General features: G+C 41.2%; 1 protein-coding gene across 4 annotated transcripts in view; it reads right to left on the reverse strand.

Moving 5' to 3' along the window:
* Lmbr1 (limb development membrane protein 1) overlaps nt 1-25,518 on the reverse strand; it is a 175,947-nt gene extending 150,429 nt beyond the window's left edge. For 3 of the 4 annotated variants that reach the window (XR_005973313.1, XR_005973314.1, XM_041640646.1), the window contains exons 1-3: nt 25,278-25,518; nt 6,554-6,626; nt 3,637-3,676 (exon numbers count right to left, since the gene is read on the reverse strand). Coding sequence is in view for 1 of the 4 variants with exons in the window: in XM_041640646.1 (XP_041496580.1) it covers nt 3,637-3,676; nt 6,554-6,626; nt 25,278-25,343 (179 nt within the window). In the remaining 3 variants the exon portion in view is untranslated. Of the gene's footprint in view, nt 1-3,636; nt 3,677-6,553; nt 6,627-25,277 lie in introns of those variants that run through there. The other variant, XR_005973315.1, reaches the window with a different exon arrangement.
* Nucleotides 25,519-25,844: the final 326 nt, after the last annotated feature.

Genomic DNA, 25,844 nt, shown 5'->3' on the forward strand with positions numbered 1-25,844 from the left:
TACTGTGACAAACCTACCCAGAAAGCAGAAAACTACTTTTACTGTTTACGAGTTACTCATAAAAGGTTCATGTAGAGTTAAAACTGACAAAGAGTCCTTAAAATAAGGTCCTGAATTGGAAAAGTATAGTAGAGACATGGCTGGTGCAATCATAAAATACACCATTTCAGAAATGTCACCTTCTAAAATGCAGTAGTAAAGAAAGATTACACCTTCTATGATTATGGTAGTAGGAAAACAAAAATATTTTCTTGAATATGTCATTTGTGACTATCTCCTTAAACAAGAGGGTGTGTGAACTTACTTGGATGCTAAATGTTACCAGTGGCTCAGAATGCCATCGTCTACAGGCCACAGTAAATTATTTCAACAAGTCTGCCACACACGCTTCCAGGTGGCAAATGAGACAGGACCTCAAATGTTGAACCTTGTATATTTCAAGCAGATAAGTACTTCCTTCTTGAAATTCTACAACTTTTTCAGCATTCCCTCCTTTTTATCTGCACACTCTAAGAAATGCACCAACATGTCACCCTAAGTGTTTCTGGTTTGAATCGGAAATGTCCCCACAGGTTTATGCTTTGTGGCACCATTTAAAAACTGCTATATATCTCCATGAAGTAGGGCCTGGCTGGCAAAAATAGGTCACTAGGTTTCACCCATCGCTGGTTCCAGCCTGTATGTTTGCTCTATTCTCTGGTCCATCTGCAGGTAACAAAAAATTGACATACACTGCCAACACTGTGGACTGTGCAACTGCATAAAAATAAACTTTTCCTCCTTCAGTAGCTTCTGCCTAGTATTTTGTCACAGTGATGATAAAAGTAACTGTCTCAGCCTTTATCTGGCTAATCAATAAAGGCATGTTTTGTAAACTTGGGCCCCAAGTGCTCACTCTGGCCAATGGCTCTCAACCAGTGGAACTTCAGAACATATTACCATCAGGATCACTCACAAGCAACCACACACACACCACAGACTAACCCAGGAATCTCTTGGCGAAGCTCACTCACTAAATAGATATTAACAAACACTTGATTCTGAGTCAGCACTGTACCTGACATGTTAAAACAGTAAACAAGACATGTTTTGCCTTCACAGGGCTTCTAGTGAACCATCACTTAATGCTATGACAGCATCAGACAAAAAAACAATAAAATATTAACTGGGTAACTGCACAGTGTATCAAGGTGATGGGCACTACAGAAAATAAGCAAGTAAGGAAAACTGAAGTGGCAATGAAAAGACAAGTCAGACTCTGAACACAGAACCAACACGGCTCCTAACAAGAAGCTGGAGAGAGGAGTCAAAGGCAACTGAGAGGCTGGTGTCTCGTGATGTGCAGAAGACAGGCTGAACAGGGAAATGAGGACATCAGCCTTAGACAGGTGAAAGACTATTGCAAGCTGCTGCTCTCTAATTCTTTTCCCTGCAAGTCACAGATGACTTGGGGTTGCTGTCTCTCTACTGACCCTGTCTTCTTGGTCCTAGGTCAAGGTAGTGACTACCAGGATACTCTTCCTTTCAGTCAGTATTTTGTGGAAATCTAAGTTTGAAACTACAAGAGAAACCTGTTTGTTCTTATCAAACATCCAATCTACTGGTTTCTGTCAGGATGGGCAAAGATTGTCCTACTATATGGAGTGACTTCAAATCCAGTACAATAACTATTTATTTTGATGTTTAAATTGTCCCCAATTGGTGTGAGAACCTTTAAGGACTATTTCCTTAAAATATCCCAATAATTCTTACTTTTCTTACTTACTTTTTTTTTTTTGGAGCCTGTCCTGGCACTTGCTCTGTAGAGATCAGTTTACCTCTGCCTCCCAAGTGCTGGGATTAAAGGCATGTGCCATCACTGCCCAGCTAATTCTTACATTGTTATATTCTGTACAAAAATAAAATTAGCATTGGCCTTTCCCTATCCAGCCCTTCTATAATCCTCCTTCAAGGAATTCTGGCTCTACTGAGTGGGAAATTCTACTTAAACATGGCCTGGGCATTATTTGGAATTCCTGCTACTGGGAGACATCCTCAGGAGGCAAAGCAGAGACATACAATGTGCACTCTGTATGTACAAAAACATGGCCACACTCACTTCTTTACTACAGTTCTACATCTTGTAGGTGTTGAAAACCATGTGTTCACAATGGCACAACCCCAACTCCAAACCAACAACTCAGTGGTCATTTTTGTTTTCTCCTTTTTCCCTTAATTTTTGGTTCCTATTGACTTTAATTAAGCCTCCCCACCATTACAAGGAACCAATTTTCTACCATACTGATCCCAATTCTATACAGACACATACCTTCCTGTCTGGGTAGCTCCCCATTCTGGACTGAATGGTCCTGACACTCAAAACATCCTCCTTCCCCAAGTCTGCTCAAACACCCTTGGCAGGCTCCTCCCTTTGGCATGGACACCCTCTTTATCTGTGGTGACACTGACACTCTCACGGAGATCTTGCCACCCTTTGAGTTCCCTGAAACTGGAGTTAGGGATGGTTGTGAGGCCACCATGTGGGTGGCAGGACCCAAACCCATGTCCTCTGCAAGAGCAGTCAGTTCTCTTAACCACTAAGTCATCTCTTCAGGCCCAGATTTCACATTAAATAGGCAAAATCAAATAGAAAGAACTTAACTGTTTCCCATTTAATTTGATACTTCAAAAATTAAAGTACATTTCTATAATATCTCCTCCACATACATAAGGAACCTACAAAGCAATCAGACCCCTCTCTGCTCTCCGCAGGCAAGTGTCTCACTCTGAGCAAAAAGTCAAGAGTCTGCTCAGGACACAAATGGCTGATACTTTGACAGTTTTCCCTTTTTCTGAGTCTTGCTGTGTGGCCCAGGCTGTCCTCAGACTCTCAATCCTCCTGCCTCCACCTCTAGAATGCTAAGACTATAAGCCTGTGCCCACTATACCAAACTAGATTTTTCCTAAACAACCATTCTACCTTTAAACTCTTTTCCTTATTAAAAAAAAATCTCCTGAAGATGAAATCTGCCATTTCTTTAAATAAGCACTTAGAATATGATCTCATGTAGCCTAGGCTGCCCTTACTTACTATGTAGCTGAGGCTAGCCTTGAACTCCTGATCATCCCACCTTCCCCTTACCATTATTAGAATTACAGGTACGTACCACACTCAGCGGGAATAAACACATTTTAGCAAGAAACGATCAGTTCTAAAGTAACCATGTGTATTTGCTTACAGGTGCTTTTTAAGAATATTATTAATAAGGATTAGTACTTTAAGCAATTATTTCCTTTAGACTCTAACTTCAAAACTATAAACAGAACAATTAAATTTTGGAATACTATGGTGGTTTGAAAGAAAGTGGCCCCCAAAGGGAGTGTCACTGTTAGGAGGTGTGGACTTGCTGGAAAAAGTCTGTCAGTGCGAGGGCGGGCTTTGAGGTCGACCTCCTGCTGCCTCTGAGTAAAGATGTAGGATTCTCAACTCCAGTACCACATCTGCCTGATGCCGTCATGATCCCCATCCTGATGATGATGTATTGAATCTCTGAAACTGTAAGCGAGCCACCTCACTTAAATATTTTTATTTATAAGAGTTACTGTGGTCATGGTGTCTCTTCACAGCAATAGCAAACCTAACACACAAATACATACGATATCCTGTTGACTACAGCATCCTCATCTTCTTGTTCATCTGCAAAAAAAAAAAATGTTTATATAGTGTTACTATTTTATCTCCAAAGTATTTTATGAATTTATCTTTAAAAAGTACCAAAAATAGAAAGCTTAAAAATTCAACTACTAAATGAAAAAGTCTTTCAAAGAGCATTTTGTAAACTTCAACAAAGACCCAAATATAAATTTCGTTATAACATGTTAAGTGGGCATAATTAAAAAGTGAGTTGTGACCCTTTTTTGAAAAATGTTGATTAACTGACACAAATGTTGACTAACTGTTTGTAAATTAAAATCTTACAAACACACAGTCTCAAAAAATAAAACTTAGAACCACAGGATGATTGTGAAACACATGTACACAATGTCAAGATAAACAGCCAATAGACATCTCTATTATAAAATGTCATATTCTTAGAACTCACACTTTTCTTAAATTCAAATTTTCATTAGTAAATGAAATGCTAATACTTTCTTAAACTATTCTAAACTACCTTGGATAGCATCACCTCAATAATTTGAAAGCACTGTCCAAGTTACAGACAGAAAAAAAAATATCATTTTCTGTATTTCTTTAAATACCAGGCAGACTTCATTAGGATACCTTCCGTTCCCCTTTTCATCTCTCAGGCCCCTCAGTCACCATCTCTTTTGTCCTTGATCATAAACTTACCAGCCAAAAAGACTGCCTAAGAACACAAATATTGCAAAACCCTCCCAGTTCTTCTAGCTCCTCATCTGTCTCATGTTCTGAAAGGCTCTCCTTGGATCTCTGAACCTCTGGGAGCTCACTTGCCTCAGTGTCAGTTGTGAGTTTTGGCCATTCTTTGTAGGGTCTATCATGAATTACAGACTTCCCAAAATAACCACAGTCAAAGGCACCACAAAATCACACCCCCGATTAATTTTTTTTAGCATATTTTTTATTGCGAAAAGAAGAAAAAAAAACATAAACAAAAAACAAGTTTCCACCTCCTCCCAGCCTCCCATTTCCCTTCCCCTCCTCCCACCCTTCTCCTCCTCCTCCCACCCTTCTCCCCCTCCTCCCACCCTTCTCCCCCTCCCCCCACTCCTCTCTCCCTCCCTCTCCAGTCCACAGAGCAGTCCGGGTTCCCTGCCCTGTGTTAAGTCCTAGGTCCTCCCCCCTCCGTCCATATCTAGGAAGGTGAACATCCAAACTGGCTAGGCTCCCACAAAGCCAGCACATTAAGTAGGATCAAAACCCCCTGCCATTGTCCTTGGTGTCTCATCAGCCCGATTAATTTTTATCCTGACACTCCTACACCCAACTCATCACCAAGTCTAGAGAAAAGGTTAACTACCTCCTTATACATGCCCATTCTATTCCACCATCAAGGTCTACAGTCTTTCTCGATCCCCAAAACTACTGTGTTAAGATCTTCTAAGTCTAAAGTTTTCCTGTGCATCATCCTTAATTTCCCCTTAAACAATGTATTTATGTTTTTCTCTCAAACCCTCTCCTTTCTCCTATGTGTGTAATCTTTGAAGCCATGTGACCAAGTATCTTTAAAACAACTGAGGCACTATCTTGAATCTGCAGACATTTCAAATTTTTGGCAGATTACATGATCCAAAGAACATTTCCAAACAGTCACAGAGCCAGGGGACAACTCTAAAACAGCATACTGCAACATATTGCTGTTTGATGAGTTTTAAACTGGTAATATTTTAATCAAAGAATCTTTACTACATGAAACCTTTAAGCATCATACATCTTCAACCATCAGCCCAGCACCACAGGTAGAAAATATTATGATTTTTTTAAAAAAAGCTGAGAATTAGCAAAAGGCAACAAGGCATATGCTAGGAAACATATAAAACTCTGACCAAAAAATGTGTGAGTTGATCAGTCTATTAAAAAATGAGGACTACTGAGAAGTCAAGAACAATGGCAATGGGTTTTTGATCCTATTGCACGTACTGGCTTGGTGGGAGCCTAGGCAGTTTGGATGCTCACCTTACTAGACCTGGATGGAGGTGGGTGGTCCTTGGACTTCCCACAGGGCAGGGAACCCTGATTGCTCTTTGGGCTGATGAGGGAGGGGGACTTGATTGGGGGAGGGGGCAGGGAAGAGACAGAAATCTTTAATAAATAAATTTTAAAAAACAGAAAAAATATAAAGACATGAAAAACACAAAAATGATTAACTCAGGACAAAATGAAATAATACAAGGATGCTATATGATTAAAAAATCAGTACAATTACTGATATTGTAAATTCTACACTGCTTTGGAAAAGGAAAACAGGGTCTGGAGAGATGGCTCAACAGTTAAGAGCACTTGCTGGTCTTGCAGAGGACCCAGGTTTGATTCTCAGCAATTATATGGAGGCTCATAGCTATCTGTAACTCTAGCTCCTGGGGATCCAACACCCTCTTCTGGCCTCTGCAGACATGAGGCATGAATACAGTGCACAAATACACATGCAGGCAAAACCCGTAGCACAAAAAGAGTAACTAAGAAAGCACATCTATCTTAAAAGAGAGACAGAGACAGAAAGAGGCAGAAAGAAACGATGAGACAATTCTATAGTGAGAAAATGAAGGGGCTGGGGTGAATAGGATGTTCAATTAGAATCAGCCACAAGGAACCAAACACCCTCATAAACTCTGGATTTCCCAAGTAGTAAATAGCCAACACTATTCTTAGCTGGACATGAGAATTGTGATAAGCAAGGACTCTGGTCTAGTAAGGTGACTCTGAACATAGTCAGGTTCCCTAGGGGTTATTTTTAGTGTTCTTAGTACCAGGCAACTGTTTACTTCAGTCACCAGCATATTCAGCATGGCTAAACTGCAGTGTGTGGGTGGAGCCCGCTTACCACTCCACATATCCAGCTCTGATGAAAGCTGTAACAAAAACGTTTCTACTTGCCTGATTTTCTCTTGTATCTTGTAATGATGAAGTAGGAAACGATGTAGAGGATGGCAAAAAGAAGAAAACATATCTGAAATGAAATTTAACAGGTCATTTACATTTTTTGCCTGTCATTTTTATTTTTTAAAGAAAGGTTTAATCTTTGGTATCTAAAGAAAATGAAGGATCAAATTACTGAAAAGTGAAACTTTTGGACATTTCACAAATGTAATGTTTTAATTAAAAATATTAATGTATGTGAACTGGTAAATTCTGAAGATCTGCAGTATTCTAGTTTAATACTATTTTTTGAGAAAGCCCACTGGGAAGTTTCTCTTTTCATAACTTGATCAAATGTTTTTCAAAGTCATGTGGAAATGTAAAAAGCCAAACCATCATCAACAATTCTGGAAACTGAAATCAATGAACACACATCGGCCTCCTGAAGAGCAAGGCATGCTAAGAGCTTCAATAATATGTAAAGGATGTGTTGGTAACACAACCTGACAATCACATGAAGCTTTAACATAAAAGAAGCATTATAGCTCGACGTGGATAAAAATAACTGATCAATAAATACACCACGTATCAAAATTAAAATTCTTTATTCAGCTGTGGTTTAATTCTTAAAGATAAATTCCATTCACTTTGTCTAATAAAAACTGTATGGTAGTTAATATGACCTGAGGTTCTGCTACCCATGCACAGCAGTGCCCTCCCCCACTGTGCTAATAAAGGGAGAGGCTTATAGGCTTACCATCTACACTGATTAGAACTTACAATGTACTCTCAGGGTTTTTAACATACAGTGCACTGTTCTTCACCACATCACTACGTCACACAGCAAACCTAATAAGCTCACTCTTATGAACTTTGGCATCCACTGGCCACACCTCAACATGGCAGTTCCCTTTCTGGTCCCTGAACTATTATTCTACTCTCTATGTCTATGAGCTCAAATTGTTTAGATCCCATGTACAAATGAAATTATTTGGTACCTGTTTTTCTAGATACACAGACTTCACTTGGCAGAATATCCCCAGATAATCCCTTGCTGTCACAAATGGCACAGTTTCCTTCAGGCTAAATGGTACATGTAAGGATTACCACATTTTCTTTACCCATTCACCTACTGACACACACCATCAGTCATCTCTGTAACCTGACATGGTGAAGAACCCTGAGCAGTGTCTCTCATAAATCAATTCATTTCTTTTTAATGTGAATCCATAATGGAAGACCTGGAAATTTTGCTTTGCATTCTGGAGAGCACACCATGTTGTTCTGGTGCCAGTGATACCCAAGGCTTCCTTTTTTTTCCATTTCCAAATCCTCAACAGCACTTCCCTCTTGCTCTTTGGAAACAGCCATTCCAACAGGTATGAGGTGAGTCTTTCTTTCCATTCTCTATGTCAAAGGATGCTAAGTACATTTTCTTATACCTGTTGTCCATTTGTATGTCTTCTTTTAAGAAATGTACTTTGCCCATTTTTATTAGAACCATTATGCTTACATTGCATTCCTTTTATCAGAGCTGGGGTGACAAAAGGGTAAACAGGGAAGGTCAAGAAACAGGATATCCATCAAGACCAAATGCTAAAAATAAAGCCTCAGTCAAGCTTATGGAGCATGTGGGAAAATATGAAGACTTCCAGAGTGTTGAAATCGAGGGGGTACCCTGAGCATGGACCTCTCAGGATAAGTTGATGGGATATGATAACAAAGACTTTGGACCTGGGTGGTTGTCACCTCTGTAATGACACCACTTAGAAAACAGCAATGAAAATGAGTGTCAGTATTCTCAGTGTTAGTGAGAATCCAGGCATCCGTATTGGTCTGCCCTTAGAGTACTGACAGGATACTACATCCTCAGCTGCAGCTACCAAGAATACCACCTGTGCACACTTGCTATGTTCCCTTATAAAATGCAGGCCTTGCCCACCTCCGTCTCTTTCTCTTCCACCACTCTTGCCCTCAGGGACCAGTGTCTGCTTCCCTCTCTGTCCACTTCTCTGCCCCCTTCTCTATCCTCTTCCAATAAACCTCCCATGTGAGCCCTGCTGCACGGCATGACTCCTTCCCACAATTTTTAAATAAATTATAACATTAGTGCTGTGACCCTGGCAGGCTCTCCGGGCACTTCCTCTTGCCCAGCAGCAGTCTGAGGCTTGCCAGGACCCTGGAGCCCAGTCCACGTATGACAGCCTCACTTCTCCACCTAAGGGATGGCAGGGTCCCTCCACTGAACACTGGCATGTAAGCCCCCTTCTCTGGCCATTCCCCACAAGTGAGTATTCATCTCTTGACCATGATTTCTCACCTCTTCAACAAGCCCTGATATCAGGCAATCACATCTCTTGGAACTCAGCAGACATGGCCCCTGTGCCTCCTCAAATCCAATCCTCTCTGGATTCCTGGGAAGGTAGGAATTGTAGACCCTTGGATCTTACTTCTCTACTTCACTCATGGGAACTATGTCTTCCACTATATCTCCGTGGAATGCCTTTAGAAAACCTCAGACTTTTGTCATATCTAGCCCAAATACCCCTTAAATATTAATCCAAATGGCTGCTTCCCAGCACCCTATATCCCAGTATTTTATAGGACCTTTACAACATTCTGCCAGTGATCTGATAGCTGGGAGGGAGTTCCCCATTTTCAAACCCTCTCTCTGTTCTCTCTTCCTGTTCCCCTACTCAGTTGCTGCTAATTATAAATCCTATTAAACTACATTTGCCCCTTTTCATTAAGTGAACTCTCTCAAATAGAGAAAAAACTGGGGTTTTATATGTATAACTCTGCTTCTTTCATTTACGAATTCCAATATTATTTTCCACAGCAACAGCCTGCCTCTGCTGCCAAAGTAGTTACATGTCACTAGGTACCTTTCAGCCATCAGCTATGTGACATGTGCACCCTTTAGAAGTGTCCGCGAGGCAGAGTTCATTCTCTTTGCCTCATCTCTTGCCTTTTACTCCTTTCTTTGTCTCTAATTTCCTCCCTTGCCCCCTTTTTTCTCTCATGCTTCTCTTCCTCTTGTCTGTCTGCCTCTCTCAAGTCCCCACTTCAACGCAGCCTTTCATGCTTTCACTCTCCCCCTCCCGATAAACCTCTTGCACTAACTCTGTTGCATGTGGTGAGTTTGCTTAGTGGCATACCGGGCAGGGCCCGCCAGAGGTAGCCACTTCACGCTAGGAGCCTACCGGCCTGCTCCACCTGCAGCAGATCCACTCTCTTCCACTTGTAACAAATCTGCTTTCTTGTTCACCCACAGCTTTGCCTTTCTATTCAATACCAACAACTGGATCTTTGGAGGGGCTCCCTGCCTCTGACCATTCCCCTGGATATGAAGCTTCATTTCTTGATCACAGTGCACTCCTTGCCTTCTGCCTTTTCTCGAAGTCCTGGTACCAGGCAACTGTGTCTCTCTTGGGTTCAGAGCCCTTGGCCCTGTGCTTGTATAATGACATATTGAACAGCTTGTGTCTACTCAATCTGATTCTCCCTGAATCCCTGGATCTGTCTCATCCTTGGGAACTGTGTCATAAACATCCTCGCTTTTAAGATCCACTGACTACTCCTTTCAAATCAAATCTGGCCTCAGTATTCTTTGGACCAGGCAGTCATGAAACAGAGAAAAAAAATTCTCCACTTTCTTCCTTTTTCTTTGCTCCAAAACCTGCTTGTGTCTGTCTGCTCTCCCTTTCTATATGCCCTGTCTGTTTGTGGCAACGTGCAGGTTAGATGGAGTTTCCTAACACTCAGTACACACCAATTGGTTCTTCCTTTCTTTTTATTTACCCAACTCTTGTTTAGTATTGTGTATGTGTGTGTGTATTTGTGTGTGAATGCATGTGACTTTATTTAACCCTTTATGTGTAAATGTAAACTGGGTTTAATTTTGCATGTATGTGTATGTAACTTGGATTCAGTTCTGTGTATATGTGCATGTAACTATTGGTTAAAAAAAAAACATGTTTTAAACAGTAACCACGTGGCTCTCCTCCATCTTAGCTGGTGACATATAATGATGTAAGCAGCTGCATGGCTGGCAGCCATCTTTTACTAAGGTTAAACAGTATACTTATTAGTCATAATGAACTCTCTGTTCATTTTATCTCCTTTTAGACTAAGAAATGCAACAAGTCTCAAATATTTTGAGTTGGTATAAACTGTATGAATGATGATAGAAATGTAAAGTTAAATGTGATTCAACTCTGGTTTAGAATATACCCTATATCATGATAAAAAAAAAATTAAGGCTATAAAGGTCTATTCAGATTAACAAAAGCTGACTTAGAGATTTACACCTAAGTACTTACATCTTTGCCACTTGGCAAATACCAAGCTTCTAGAGAATTTAAATAAGTGATGTCATATGTTTGATAAATAAGTTATTTAATAAACAAGATAAATATTCTATAATGGAATTTCTGCCCCCCCCCAAGAGGGTCCTTTTCCCAGAGGAACGTAAATATTCAGGCATTTGTACTGGTCTGCCCTTATGGTCCTGACAGGACACTGGAAAGGCTGAGTTGCCAAGTCCGAGTCAGGGAAGATTACAAAAGGAATGATCCCGAGGAGGACCAGGTTCTGCTGAGTTTGAGGTATACACTATGAAGGTGGAAAGCTGAGTGAGTAGGTCTGTATATATAAATACATACACTGTTCAGAGGAAATGCTAGGTTACAAGCTTAAAAAATAAAAAATAATCAGCAGAGGACACAAAATGTCCTAAGGCTAAGATGCAAAAGCAGGCAGAGAAGTCTAAAAGCAAAGTGTAACTCTCAGATGTTCGGCATCGGTGAAGAGGCTGCCAGACAAGCAGTTAGCAAGGGTTGGGCACCAAGGGCCTGCACATCTCCTGACCCACAGGAAGGAAAAAGGAATTTGCAACAGTGTCAAATACTGCTGACAGGCCAAGCAAGATGAGAAAAGGGGATTGACAACTGGATTTGGTGCCACGGAAGTCACCGCAACCTTGACAAGAACTGTTTTTCTGGAGTAGTGGAGACAAAAGCCCAGCTAACGTGGATTCCAGGAAGAGCTGGAAAGAGAAGTGCAAGCAGAAAGAAATGCACTGGAGTTCTTCCCTAGTGCTGCAGCAGAACAAAGGAATCGTGAAGAGGAATTCAAAGACAGAAGGCTTTTTTCAAAGATGAGAAAAGCTACAGAAGATAGAATGAATAATTCAGCAGTCAAAAAACAGAAGAAGGAAATGGAATAATGCTGAAATAACTGTGAAGCTGAGGGACTGACAGTAATCTTTCTGGATAAGGAGGCAGGAAATGATGGGAGAGGGGATAAAAGAGAAGAGGAGGAGACCATAATAATGATGGTGGTGCAGCTGACAACTGGGTTAGGTACCATGGAAGTTACTCCAACTTTGACAAGAGTTGTAGTGGTAACAAAAGCCTGGCTGACGTAGATTCTGGGAAGAGCTAGAAAGAGAAAGGAGAAGGCCTGAGAGAAGGGAAAGAGGAGGAAGAGGGCAGCTACACTCATCTCTGCTCTCGTCTCCTACTGTCCTCTTCAGCTGAGCATACCAATCCATCCTACGTCAGACCCTTGGGATCACTATTGTCTTGGCTTCTAAACCAACTCTAGGATGTCTGAATCTCGCATCCTTTGTCCCACAACTCTTCCTCACATGACATCTTGACAAGGTGTGTACCGCCACTGCCCCTGCAGCTGGTGCTTCCTAAGCATGCCCCAGCATCACTGAACACACTAGAATTTACTTACTGTCTAATAACAGACCATTATGTTGTCCTCAGTTTTAAAGAAGGAAAAGGGGAAAGGTGAGCACAAATATTTCAGCTCCATTGTTAGGTTAAATAGATTTGTCTAAATTACCTCTTTGTTTCCTTTCATTCCCTTGGTACAATTTATCAAACTGAAATTCTATATGGAAAGTGGAAGAAGAGGACAAATAAATAAAAATAGAGAAGTATAACAAGAGCAAATAACAAAGTGAGACTAAATGGCCTTTAAAGTTCCAGGGAAACCCAGGCTGGAATCCCGACACCCAAGGCCTGACAATGATGTAAAACATGATGCTTGATTCTGATGCTGAGACGATGTAACTAGAGCCCCCAAGAAACATCAACCACCTGATGATCCTAATAGCCCAGATACTTTCAGACTTCTGGTTTCTCTCCCTTCTCCCTATTCTCACTTCTTCCCTTCTCTTCCTGCACTCCTCCAACCTGCCCCCTTCTCTGTGTCAGTAGAAGTGATGACCCAACAGCCAAACTACAGGTCCTAACCTTCCTTGACCTCCATACAGCAACCTCTGTCAGTATTATCCTTTCTTATCTGATGGCTTCCCTTTTCCTCAGCGTGTACCAGCTAGCTCCTCTGACTCCTGGGCTAAGCACCCACAAGTTCTTCACATTCTCTCATTTCCCCAGGTTTAACCTCCAGTCACAGGAAGCCCTTGAACACAGCTAGAGAAGTACTGGCTTATGAAAATGCAAAACAAAGTGAGACCCGAGAAGACTGGAAGACAGTGAAGCCAAGGACAGGCTGAGGAACAGAAGAGCAGAGGCCAGAGCAGACATAGGGCTGCAGTGAAAAAATCAAGGACAGTAGAAAAATAGATGTTTGGTGGAAGAAGAAACCGAAATACTACAAGAGTCAAGGAGTTGGGGAGGACCAGAGAAAAGCTGTCTTCTGGACATGACAGGCTCTCTGCACTCAGGAATTCACAGCAGCTTTGGTTGTCTGAACAAGATCTGTGTAAGAACTTGATCCCAGCATGGAGTGGGAAGGGTTCACAAGCCTCTACCCTTAGCTGAGGAGCTACAGAGAGTTAAAGGCTTCTGGGGAGAGACGATATTCTTGAAGGTTACGTCACTAGAAGGTTAACCATTCTCCAGTGAATGGCCCCATACTCAGAAGTATATGGGCAGCCCAAAATGTGCTTGATGGGAGAGAAGAGAAGAGAAGAGAAGAGAAGAGAAGAGAAGAGAAGAGAAGGAGAAAAGAAGGGAGAAGGAAGGGGTGAGAAGAAACAAAGTCAGGGGTAGATCTGGGAGAAGTTAGGCGGATGATGAATAGAATCAAAATACATTGAATATCCATATAAAATTCTCAAAAAAATTTTAAACTAAAATAGATCTTCAAGCCGGGCGGTGGTGGCGCACGCCTTTAATCCCAGCACTTGGGAGGCAGAGGCAGGCGGATCTCTGTGAGTTCGAGACCAGCCTGGTCTACAAGAGCTAGTTCCAGGACAGGCTCCAAAACCACAGAGAAACCCTGTCTCGAAAAACCAAAAAAAAAAAAAAATAGATCTTCAACACTCCCCACAAAATAAGAATAGAGGTTTTCACCAAAGATGTTTAGAATTTTTTTAATGATATTTAAAAGTGAAAAGAATTGCAGAAATTCCAGGGAGTTCATACAGAAGGTTAATAATAATAATAATAATAATAATAATAATAAGTAATGAAAGTTAGTGAACAAAGGGCCCTCGGAGCCAGAATCCAGAGAAAGAAACCAAGGGAAAGCAATATATTCAAGAGTACAGGTAAGGCTACAAATTCTAAAAACATAAATGGAATATGTTTATATTTACAGCCAGTAGCTTTTATTCCAGCTCACAGGAGATGACAGGCCATGTAGCCTGTGCAGAAGGTGATTCAAGGCCTTGGGAGCTGCATGCCTTTAGACCTGATTTGAATTGAGGGACCTAGTCCCCAGTGATCTAAGTTTATTTAATATGTATTGTCAAAAGCTAATAATTTTAAATTTCAAGAATAGCATTGAACTTAGATACAAGCCTTGCATTATAATAAATTTTTACAATTTATCTTACTATTTAAGATCTAAAATTGAAAGATGCCAAGCAGGACCAGGAACATCTCTACCCAGCCTAAGAGCTAAGAGCTGTTACTGAGAGGCTCACTGTCTGCACTAGATTTATTTTAATATCATTAATTCAAATATAAAGACATAAGTATTCAGAAAGTCTACAGACTAACCACCAATTAAAGCAAATTCAAATTGTACTTCTTTGAAATTCCCCAAAGACAAGGAAAACTTAAAAATCCAGATGAATGAAAGACACAAAGACTCAAATAGTTATTTTTTAAAAAATATCAGAAAGATGGCTCAGTGAGTAAAACACTCGCTACACAAACATGAGAACATAAGTTCAGATCCCTAGCACCACATAAAAACAAGGCTCAGCAGCATACATCTGTAACACCAGAGCACAGGATGTCAAGACAAGTGGATCTGGGGGTTTACTGCCAGGCATTCTAATCCAAGCAGTGAGCTCCAGGTTTTAATCTACCATACATGTATAAATGGATGGGCAGATAAATGGAGAGATGAATAAATATACAGCTGTTTCCCTACTGTAACCCTGGCTGTCCTGGAACTCACTCTGTAGACCAGGCCGGCCTCAAACTCAGAGATCTACCTGCCTCTGCCTCCAGAATGCTGGGATTTAGTTTCTGTTTTTATTCCCAGATAAAACTGGAGTTAAGGTAAAAGGTATGAGTAAGAAAAAATAGATCCTTAAATTATTTCACAAAATAGAAAGGGAAGAGATACTTCCAAACTCATCCTACAGAGGCAGTATTACCTTGCTACCAAAACCTTATAAGATACAAAAACTGTAAACCAATATACATGGATACATATGCAAAAATCCTCAATAAAATATGTATAAATGGAATTCAACAGTATATTAAAAGATCATATGACTGCTCGTAAACTCCAGGATCCATTTGTCTCAACTCTCCATTCACATATTACAGAAATATACAGCTGAGACCAGAATGCGCTTTTGAAACCCCTCGTGACACACCTCCTCCATCAAGGACACACCTAATCCTTTCCAAACAGTTCCATCAACTGGGATCTAACTATTCAAATATATGAGCCTATGGAGCCATTCTTATTCAAACTACCACATTCTACTCCCTGGTCCCTATAGGCTCCCCTAGCTATATCTTAATGTAAAATGCATTTAGTTCAACTTCAAAAGACACCATATCTTTCTGTCTCAAACACAGTTTAAAAGCCCAAAGTCTCTTCTGAGATTCAAGGCAATGTCTTAAACTATAAATAAAAAAGCAGATCACATATTTCATACTTCCAACATACAATGTAACATTACTGTTCCAAAAGGAAGGAAAGGGGGTATAGTAAGAAAATACTGAACCAAAGCAAGACCAAAACCCAGCAGGGAAACTCCAAATCCTGTAGCTCTATATCCAAAGTCAAAGGACTTACATGACTCCACCCTTCCAATTTTGCTGAGTGTAACACAGCCCCTCCCCTCCCTCAAGCTGGTTCCTTGCCCTACATGCAGCTCTTCTTGGAAGTATTCCATGGCCCTAACATCTCCAATATATTAGGATCTCAAACACAATCCAGATTTCACTTTCAAAGTTTTGTACAATGGCCTCTCCAGATCTCCATGCAAGGACTTTACTGCCAGACTGGCCTTAGCAGATTTTCTTAACTTTTAAGGAAGACCCCACAACCCTTTACTCCTGTATCTTTCAGAACCACATGGTCAATGCTGCCAAGTTCAGCTACATACTTAGGGTAGAGCATTATGTTTGCATAAACTTTCCTTTGTTGCTTCTTTTCTAGGAACAGATAATTCCACAGGCCTTTTCCTTTCACAAGTTGCAGATTGGCTGGGTAGGGTCTCACATAAGGATATCATACTCTTTAGTCCATTTCTCCATCTTTCTCAGAACAAACCTTGGCTCCAACATTCAATTTCTGATGCTCTTTTTCTCCTAAAACTGTGTGTTTTATATTTTTGAGCTTTTGTTTTGTTTTGTTTTGTTTTAGAAATGCATGCCTTGTTTCTTTTATTTCATTGGTGTTTTGCTTGTATGTATATCTGTGTTGGATCCTGAAGTTACAGACAGTTGTGAGCAGCCATGGGGGTGCTGGGAATTGAACCCAAGTCCTCTGAAAGAGCAGTCAGTGCTCTTAACCACTGAGCCATCTCTCCAACCCGTGTTTTATATTTCTTGTTGCACTCCTTGTTCTTTTTCATTGCAGGCCTGCATCACTAATAACCTTGTCAATATTAGGCTGTCTTGAAATCTCTGCTACTGAAATTAGTTCAAAACTTTTCAATTCAGCCTGGAGATTTTTAAGACAAGGGCAAAAAGCAGTGGCATTCTTTGCCAGTGTATCACAAGAGTGATCTCTAGCCCAGTTACTAATATTATTCCACTATTGAAACCTCTTGAGTTGAGATTCAATTGTTCACATAGATCTCAGAAATAATGTTTTTTAAGCTCCTACTATGCTAGTTTATTAAACACTACCTAGAGCATTCAAATACTTTCCTAGTCCAAAGTCCCAAGGTCTTGTATATTTCTCCCCAAAGCAGCATAGTCAGCTCTGTCACAGCAGTAGCCCACATCCTGGTACCACCTCTGTCTTACTTCACTGCTGCTGCTGCGAAGAACCATGACTTCTATAAGGCTATTTATAGAAGAAACAGTTTTGCTGTGGAATAATGCTCTTGTACACTGTAAAGATTTGTCAATCATATTGATTTAATAAAATACTGATTGGCCAGTAGCCAGACAGGAAGTATAGGCAGGGTGACCAGACAAGAAGAATGTGGTTGTGGTTTTTCAGGCTACTTCCTGCTGAACTGGGGCACTAATAATCCTATGGGGACCTAAAGAAAATTTAGAATTATGATTAAGTCATGACTGGAGTATCCTGTGAGGCTTGATCATCTCAGGCAGCAGTCTTGAGGCTGTTCTGGATGTAGAACTCAGACATCTGAGCCATCTGCTCCTATTAGAGATTTCTCAGGGGTTCTTCCTTGATCAAACCTTATTTTTCTTAGCCCAGAATAAATCCATAGCCTCTCATTTTCTGTGGAAACAAAAGCAAAACCTCTTCTCCAAAGTAACATACTTTTGATTTCAATTTGAAGTTAAGGTATTTTCAAAATACCTATCTTGGATTAATTCAGCAGCATTTATAAACAAATATCTTTTAGCAGCTGTTGCTCCTTCCTTACCATTCAAACAATTGAAAGAGAACATAGTAACATACAGAATCTAGACTGTCTGTGTATTTTTCATCTTTACATGGCTTGATTTTAACCTCTATTTCTTTTATTTTTATTTTTAATTTTTGGCTTTTTGAGACAGGGTTTCTCTGTGTATCTTTGGCTGTCCTTGAACTCCCTCGTAGACCAGGCTATCCTTGAACTCACAGAGATCCCCCCCCACCTCTGCCTCCCAAGTGTCGGGATTAAAGGTGTGTGCCACCACACCCAACTACTCTTTCTTTATGTTAAGGACTTTATCCTTTTTAATCCCAAGCCTACATTTATTTTTAAACACACTGTAAACCATTTAGAGGTTTTTTTCATCTGAGTCTATCTTTACTGTATATCTCTCTTTTCCTGATCACATGAGTATTTAATTTGCTAAGCGATATGGCTAGGATTAAAGCTGTGGCTTTGACAGCTGGATACAGCCCATTCCTTAGCTTTCTGAGATTCCAGCCTCATGGTGGCAGTACCGGCCACAGCCATGTTTATTGTCACAACTCTTTAGCATTTCAAGGTCCGGGCCACCACCAAGAAGCATGCTGTAGGCTATAGGCTATTCATAAACACCATTTAAGAGTTTTGTGGCAGAACCTCTTAAAAGGACTGCAAAGTTTTTGCAGCTAAATCTGAGTCAGGAAACCTCTCTAAAATGAGAGCACTTACCTCTAGCAAGCAGAGCCCACCCAAAAAAACTGCTGTTATCAATAAGCTGTGCTTAACTCTATTATTTTGTGTCTAGAATTACTTCCCAAGCTCTCTCAGGCTTTATGTGAATGCAGTTGTCCACATGTTGGGTGCCATTCTGTTGACCAAGGTTTTCTGTCCCACCTGGCCTTTAGCCATTCAGCCCCAAAGAAATGTGCTAGAGGTCTATATTAGTTATAAACTGATTGACCCATTATTAACTCTTATAACAAAAAAACAAATAATTCAATCAAAAAGTGACACATGATCTAAACAGATACTTATCATTTAAAAAAAAAAGAGGAGAAACATGAATGGCCTATATATATGATTTTCGAGACAGGGTTTCTCCATAGCTTTTGGTTCCTGTCCTGGAACTAGCCTTTATTTTTAAATGTTCAACATCCTTAGCTATCAGGAAAATGCAAATCAAGACTCCACTGAGGCTCCATTTTATGTCAGTTAAAATGACTATTATCCAAAATGCTGATGAAGATGTGAACAAAAAGAAACCTTTATATACACTGGAAGGCATGTGAATCAGTACAGCCACTACGGAAATGGAGATTCAAAAAAAAAAACTAAAAAAAAAAAAAACTGTATCTGACTCAGTTATGCCAGTCCTGAATATATATGCCAAGAAAGTGAAATCTGCATTTCTGTGTTTACTATGATACCATTCACAATAGCCTTGATGCCTACTGACAGATGACTGAACCAAGGAAATATGGCATTATAAACAGTGGAGAATTACTCAGCTTGGAAAAAGAATAAAACTGCGTGATTTACAAGAAAATAGAAGGAAATGAAGAATTCATTTTAAGTGAAGACAGATAAGAAAGAGAAATATTACAAGTTTTACCAAAGAAGAAAACTAATTTTACTAAAGACCTAAAAGTAGAAGAGGGAATATTAGAGAAGGATAAAAGGACCAAGGAGTGTATAAGAGAGGAGGACAGTGAAAGAAAAGGGAAGAAGTAGGCACAATCAAGTCAGGATATATGAGTACATAGAAAGCTCACAGTAAAATCCAATTGGTATAATTAATATGCATTAAATAGTTGTGATTGGAACTGGAGAGATGACTCAACAGTTAAGAGCAAAGACTGCTCTTCTAGAGGTCCTGAGTTCAATTCCCAACAACCACATGGTGGCTCATAACCATCTATAACAGAATCTGGTACCCTCTTCTGGCATGCAGGTATACATGCAGAACACTTATAAATATATATATATATATATATATATATATATATATATATATCCCCAAAAATAAAATAAATGATATAACCCACAAGGAAGACATAACTGTCATGAATCATCATGTACCAAAAAAGTATAGTTCCAAAATACTTTTTTAATTGAATATATAGAGATAAATAGAACAGCTTTTTGGCATGGTAGAGGAGGAGATGAGTGGTGCACATAGCTCTGGTGTGTGCAGGGGCTATTACAAGAGAATGTTTGTTGTTGTTTTTTGTTTGGTTGGTTGGTTGTTTGTTTGTTTGGTTGGTTGGTTGGGTTGGTTGGTTGGTTGGTTGGTTTTTTGAGACAGGGTTTCTTTGTGTAGCCTTGGCTGTCCTGGAGTTAGCGCTATAGAGCAGGCTGGCCCGGAGTTCACAAAGATCCACCTGACTCTGCCTCTGGAGTGCTGGGATTAAAGTTGTGCACCGCCACCACCCTGCCTGCAAGAGAATTTTTTCCACCACACTGAAAAACTGAAGTATGGACACCACCTTAAGAAATTTGTAAAGCAAATGCATGCTGATGAAGTTGTAGAAGAGGAAGATCTTGACAGAGATATGAGTATTTGGATGATAATGGGCCCATTTCTCCTATTGAAGATTCATAACAGACTACGAGGAGGGAATATATCCCTGAATATAAAGAATGTGATATCAAATTGGTAGAGAACAATTTATGGATAAGTTTGAAATTCCCAAAGACGAGAAAAGTCAATATATAACAAGAGAAGAGTAAGAAAGAAGCTGCAGTCTTTAAAAAAGCTTCTAAGGCCAAAAATACTGGGCGGAGGACAGAAAGCCCTGGAAAGGAGATGAACATGTGAATATCAAAGGCTTGTCTTGAAAATGAATGAGGTCAGAGTTGAAGACACCTATGAATAGAGTTTGCTTCAATGTAACTCTGGCATATCCTGCACATAGACCCATAGTATTCTGAATGTGACAGGAATGAATATGGTCTGAACTCATTCTTTAGAGGCATGGAGTGTCAGCAAGTGAGAGGCAAACCTACACTAACATGGTTCCTAAAGTAAATTGAAGAAATTGATTTAAAGACTCTTCAATGGAGAACTCTGAAGTTTTCATGAATATGTCTGTCTTTAATGCATAGAGAAATAAAGAATTATGGTCTGATAGCACAACTGAATTAAGCATTGGCTCTTTGAAAAAGGACTACCTTCAAAAATCTTGAATTTCAGTGACCTTGATGGACAGTGAGGAAATCACATATGAAATCCCTTAAATAAAAATGTATTAACTTTACAAAAAAAGATAAATAAAACACTACTTAGCTGGGTGACATTAATTCATCATGAAAGAAAAAGTAAACCTAAACCAAATAAACAAGAAAAAATATTAATTTTAAATTTAAAAGATCCTAAGATTGGGGCTAGAGATATGGCTCAGCAGTTAAGAGAACCAGTTGCTTTTCCAAAAGACCCAGGTTTAATTTCCAGCACCCACTTGGCAGTTCACAACTGTCTGTAACTCCGGTACCAAGAGATCTGGCATCCTCACACATATATTCAGGCAAAACCCCAATTATATAAAAATAAATAAAACTTTAAAAAACTAAAGAACCTAAAATTAAAATCCTTCCTCAACAGCTAAAGAATACCAATCTACAAAGTATCAATAACTAACATACTTACTAATGAGAAATGCAACGCTTGCCTAAGATCTACAGCAAGACAAGAGCACCTTTTCTCATATCAACAACACAGTACTGGGAATCCTAGTTAGTGCAAGAAGAAAAAGGACTTTAATAAGTAAAATCGCCTTTGCACACAGGTATCTATCTCTATTAGTTATACAGAAAAATCTCAATGAATACACACAAAAACCTAGATCTTAATAAATATTTCTAGCAAGAGTGGAGGATGCAAGGTTAATATACTGAAGTCAATCACTTTCCTATATGTCAGAATAGAAAAGTGAAATTTTTGTTTTGGTTTGATCTCAATTTTAGTTTTGGGGTTTTGTTGTTGTTTGTTTTTGTTTTGAGATAGGGTCTCACTATAAAGCCCTGACTGGACTAGAACTCAGCAGATAGCCTTGAAACAACACAGATCTGCCTGCCTCTACCTGTGGAAATGCTAGGATTAAATATGTGTGCCAGCATCCCCCACAAAAAAAAAAAAAAAAAAAGGCAGTAGTGGCGCATGCCTTTAATACCACCACTAGGATGGCAGAGGCAGACTCACTCTCTTTGAGTTCGAGGCCAGCCTGGTCTACAGAGTTAGTTCTAGGACAGATGAACAGTCAAGGATAGACAAAGAAACTCTGTCTTGAAAAATAAATAAATAAATAAAAAGGTGTGTGCTACCAGCAGCCCAGGGACAAGTGAAATTTAAAGTCAAAGCCATCACACACCATTTACACTAGCATGCCAATATGTGTGTGTGTGTATGAATTTTAACCAAATATCTAACAAAATATATTCAAAATAGTCATAAGAAAAATTATAAAACTCTGATGAAAGACATCTAAAAATAACAACTTTAATTAATGGGAGATAGGATAGCCCATGTTCATGAACAAGAAGATGTTAATTCTTCATATTTGATCTACAAGCTGAAAGCAATTCCAATCAAAATCCAAGTAAGTTACTTTGTAGACAGAAACAAATTGATTCTAAAGTTTATGTGAAGAGACAAAACCCAAAATAATCAGCAAAATTTGAACAAAAATTACTTTTGTAAAGTAAGAAAGAATAAAACTTAAATAATCAAAATTGTATAGTATTAATTACATATTGGTCAATGGAACAAAATTGGAACACTAGAAATATAACCATATAATACAGTTAACTGATCATTCACAATGCACAAAGATAATACGATAAGGAAAATAATATATGTTGTTGAACCAACTAGACATCCACCCACATGCAAAAAACAAGGAGTAATACTTACAAATTTCACAAAACAAGCACTTCAGCCTATTACCACACACACATTGCAACATATCCACCTATGCTCACTGGGATTCCAAAGACAGCCCTAAGAACTTGAGGGGCATGCTTGTGCTGCGGTACCAGCCATGTCTCAGGTTTATGACTCTGCCAGATCGAATCCACGCTGACAGAACTTTCAGGAGCTAACAGATATCCACCACCAGATACACCACATCCAGATGAATGAGCAAACCTGCCACTTCTCTGGGCTAGCAATGTAGTTCAGTGGTAGAGGACCCATGTTTGGTGCCCAGTAGCAATAGGACAACTCACAATGCCTTGTAACTCCAGTTCCAGAGGATCTGATGCCCTCTTCTGGCCTCCATGGGCAGCAGATGCATACATGATATACAGACATAAATGAGGACAAAACAATTATATATATATATATATACACATATATATAATATGAATTTTTAAAAAAATAAGGTGAAAATTAACCTATGGCCTTAGAAGCCAGAGCAGCAGCTACTCTTGGAGGAAACAAAAGTTACAGCTGTGGGGGAAAGCTGGGCCTCTGGCACGGTAATAAAACTGTTTCTGCATCTGAAACCATGATTAGTCGGGTATGTTTAGTAAAAAAAAGTATCCAAAAAACGGAAAAAAAATAGTCGAGTGGTTGTGGTGCATGCCTTTAATCCCAGCACTCGGGAGACAGGGGCAGGCAGGTCTCTGTGAGTTTGAGGCCAGTCTGGTCTTCAGAATGAGTTCCAGGACAAGCTCCAAAGTTACTGGGAAACCTGTCTCTAACCCCCTCCCCAACAAAAGAAGAAAAGAATAAAGAAATGTATCAAGAGCATACTTAAAATTATATATTTCTTCCTAGTGGCATAAATGTTGTGGGAGTAACCAACCACTTTCTGATTGGATTTAAGGCCCACTCCAAGAAAGGAAACCCATACCTAGCACCGCTCCTGGAGACAAGAACCTGTGCTAGGTGGGTCATAGGCCCTAGAGAGAGCCTACTACTATAACACTGCTAAATAGACATCTTATTAAACTGCTTCCTGATGACTTATTGTTATATCCACAGATTGGTGAGTCTTTCGACCCGCATCAGAGAGGCTTTCTGTGTATATAATGTTAACAGAGGGCAAGGTGCAGAGAATGAGACCAAGAAATGAACGCTCAGACCTACATAGGACTTCCATATCACTCTCCCTCTTCTTCAGGCTTAAAACAACTGTGGAAGAGGGGACAAACAGAGTACAAGAGCCAGGCACAGTAGATGGCCATAAGAAAGCAGTATTTTCCAGTTACAACAGGATAGTTGTACAATTAACTGAGGTCAGTTGTGAAACACACACACAAAATCTGGGCAAGCTCAATGCAGACAAAATCTCAGTATGGAGACGGGAGATGGGCATGAAGACTGGTCCCTAACTGCTAAGGGGGGAGGGGGAGTCAGTTTTCTTTAAGGGTGTGGTACCTGATAAGTCAACCACACTCCAATGAACGTCCACACACCTAAGACTATAAGGGCAGCACAAATGGGTTTTTAAAAATGACACAAAGTTGAGAAGATGGGCCTAGGCCTGGGAGAAGTTGGCGAGGGGTGAATATGATCAAAATACACTCTATAAACTACTCAAAGAATTAATAAAAATAAAACCAAATGTAGCATACCTAATTCTATCAGCGCAGATTTATACATCTCCTTTTACTGCCATATAATCAATTTTCAAAGTCAGTAACTGCACAAGCTGGACTACTGTGAACCAGAATTTACTCACCTCAAACCAAAGGTGTGACTGAATAGGGAAAGTGAGCTAAACGTGGGGCAGATGCAAACTTGTAACTTGGGCATATGTTCCAGAGATATGGAGACACGAACAAACCCGCTTATACACTGTCGGGTACCCTGAAAGGTGCTCATCAAAGGAGAACTTAGGGAGTCAAATTGGCATCCTGACCTGCTAGAGGCAGAGGATGAAGCGGGCCCATCCTTTCCAGAGCAACCGCTTCCGTGCCCTGTGGGCTTCTGCTCTCACCCTTCCCAGGAGAGACCTGTCTTCCCTCCTCTGCAAGTTTTTAGCTGTCCTGGCTAACGGAGCAGAGGGAGGGATGTGAGTGGGAGGCCAGAGTCACAGCCGGACTGGAAGCTTGGAAAGCCGGGCAGTCTGCACCACCTACACCTTAGCCACAGCCAGCTCAGTCCAGGTACCATACCTGACTAGAGGAAAAGCGACAGCCACCCATCACCCTCCACCCTCCATCAGCAGATGCGGGATAACCTCAGGTGAAGAAGATGGTGAAGCAGGTGGTGAAAGGAGCAGATGAGGTGCGTGAAGACATGGGAAGGGTACAAGTGTAGGTGACCGGGACAAGTGACAGGAGGGGAGGACACAGGTGACGGAAGGGCACTGCAAGTGACAAGAGGTGGGCACAGGTGAATGAAGGACAGAGATGACAGGAGAGAGGGTGCAGGGAAGGAGAGGCGACACAAGTGGCTGGAGGGGCTGCAGTGGAGGCGGACTCAGGTGACAGGAGGGGGGGATAAAGATGACAGGAGGGGTTGGAAGCGCAGGTGTAGGGATGAAACATAGGTGAAGAGAGGACAGAGCGGAAGAGAGGGAGCGCCGGTGGAGAAGGCAGCGGGTGACAGGAGAGGGACGTAGGTGAGGCGGTGGGGAACAGGTGACCGAGTCGCAGGTGACAGAGGACGTAAGTGACGCGGGGCGTCAGAGTCGGTCTGCAGCAGACCCGGTGGGGCGCTGGAAAGCCATTGTGGCCGGGAGGTCCGGGAAGAAGCTAGGGGACCGTGCTGGTCTGGACCAGGGGAACCGCCCGGCCACGCACCGTGGACTCTCGCACTTGACTGTGGAAGTGCTGCTCCCGCGCCGACACCTCGTCCTGCCCTTCCATCCTCCTTCATGCCCGCCGCAGGGCCGCCCGCGTCCGCGCGCTCCGCCGCACCATTGCCCGCGGGTGCCGGGGCTGCACAGCCGCTCGTTGCCGGACAGGAACGCCACCAGACCGCAGCGAGCACGGAAAACGCCGCCTCAGCCGCCGCCTCAGCTCCTGGAGAAGTGGTTCGGGCTGCGGGAGGCGGGGAACGGCCACCGCCTGGGCGGGGCTTGAGGCCGGGGCGGGACTGTGCGTCACTCGGAGGGCGCCGTACGTCAGAGACGCGCGCCTCGCGCCTGGGGCTCTGGGCCGAGGGTCGCAAGGTGCGAGGGGGCGTGGCTGGAATGGGGGCGGAGTTTGTAGGACCCAGGACGTGCTGAGGCAGGCCCGAAATCTTGTAGCTCGGCCTGCAGTGTTGGGGTCCAGTCTTGCTGTCCATTGTCCAGGGCTGGGAATAAGGGCGGTGCCGAGGATCCAGGCAGGGAGGGGTCTAGAGGCAGAACCCTTGGTGGGGGCAGG

Source organism: Microtus oregoni, unplaced genomic scaffold (assembly GCF_018167655.1).
Source record: "Microtus oregoni isolate MIOR12 unplaced genomic scaffold, Mior012 000064F_ref0000363, whole genome shotgun sequence".
Classification (NCBI taxonomy): Eukaryota; Metazoa; Chordata; class Mammalia; order Rodentia; family Cricetidae; genus Microtus; species Microtus oregoni.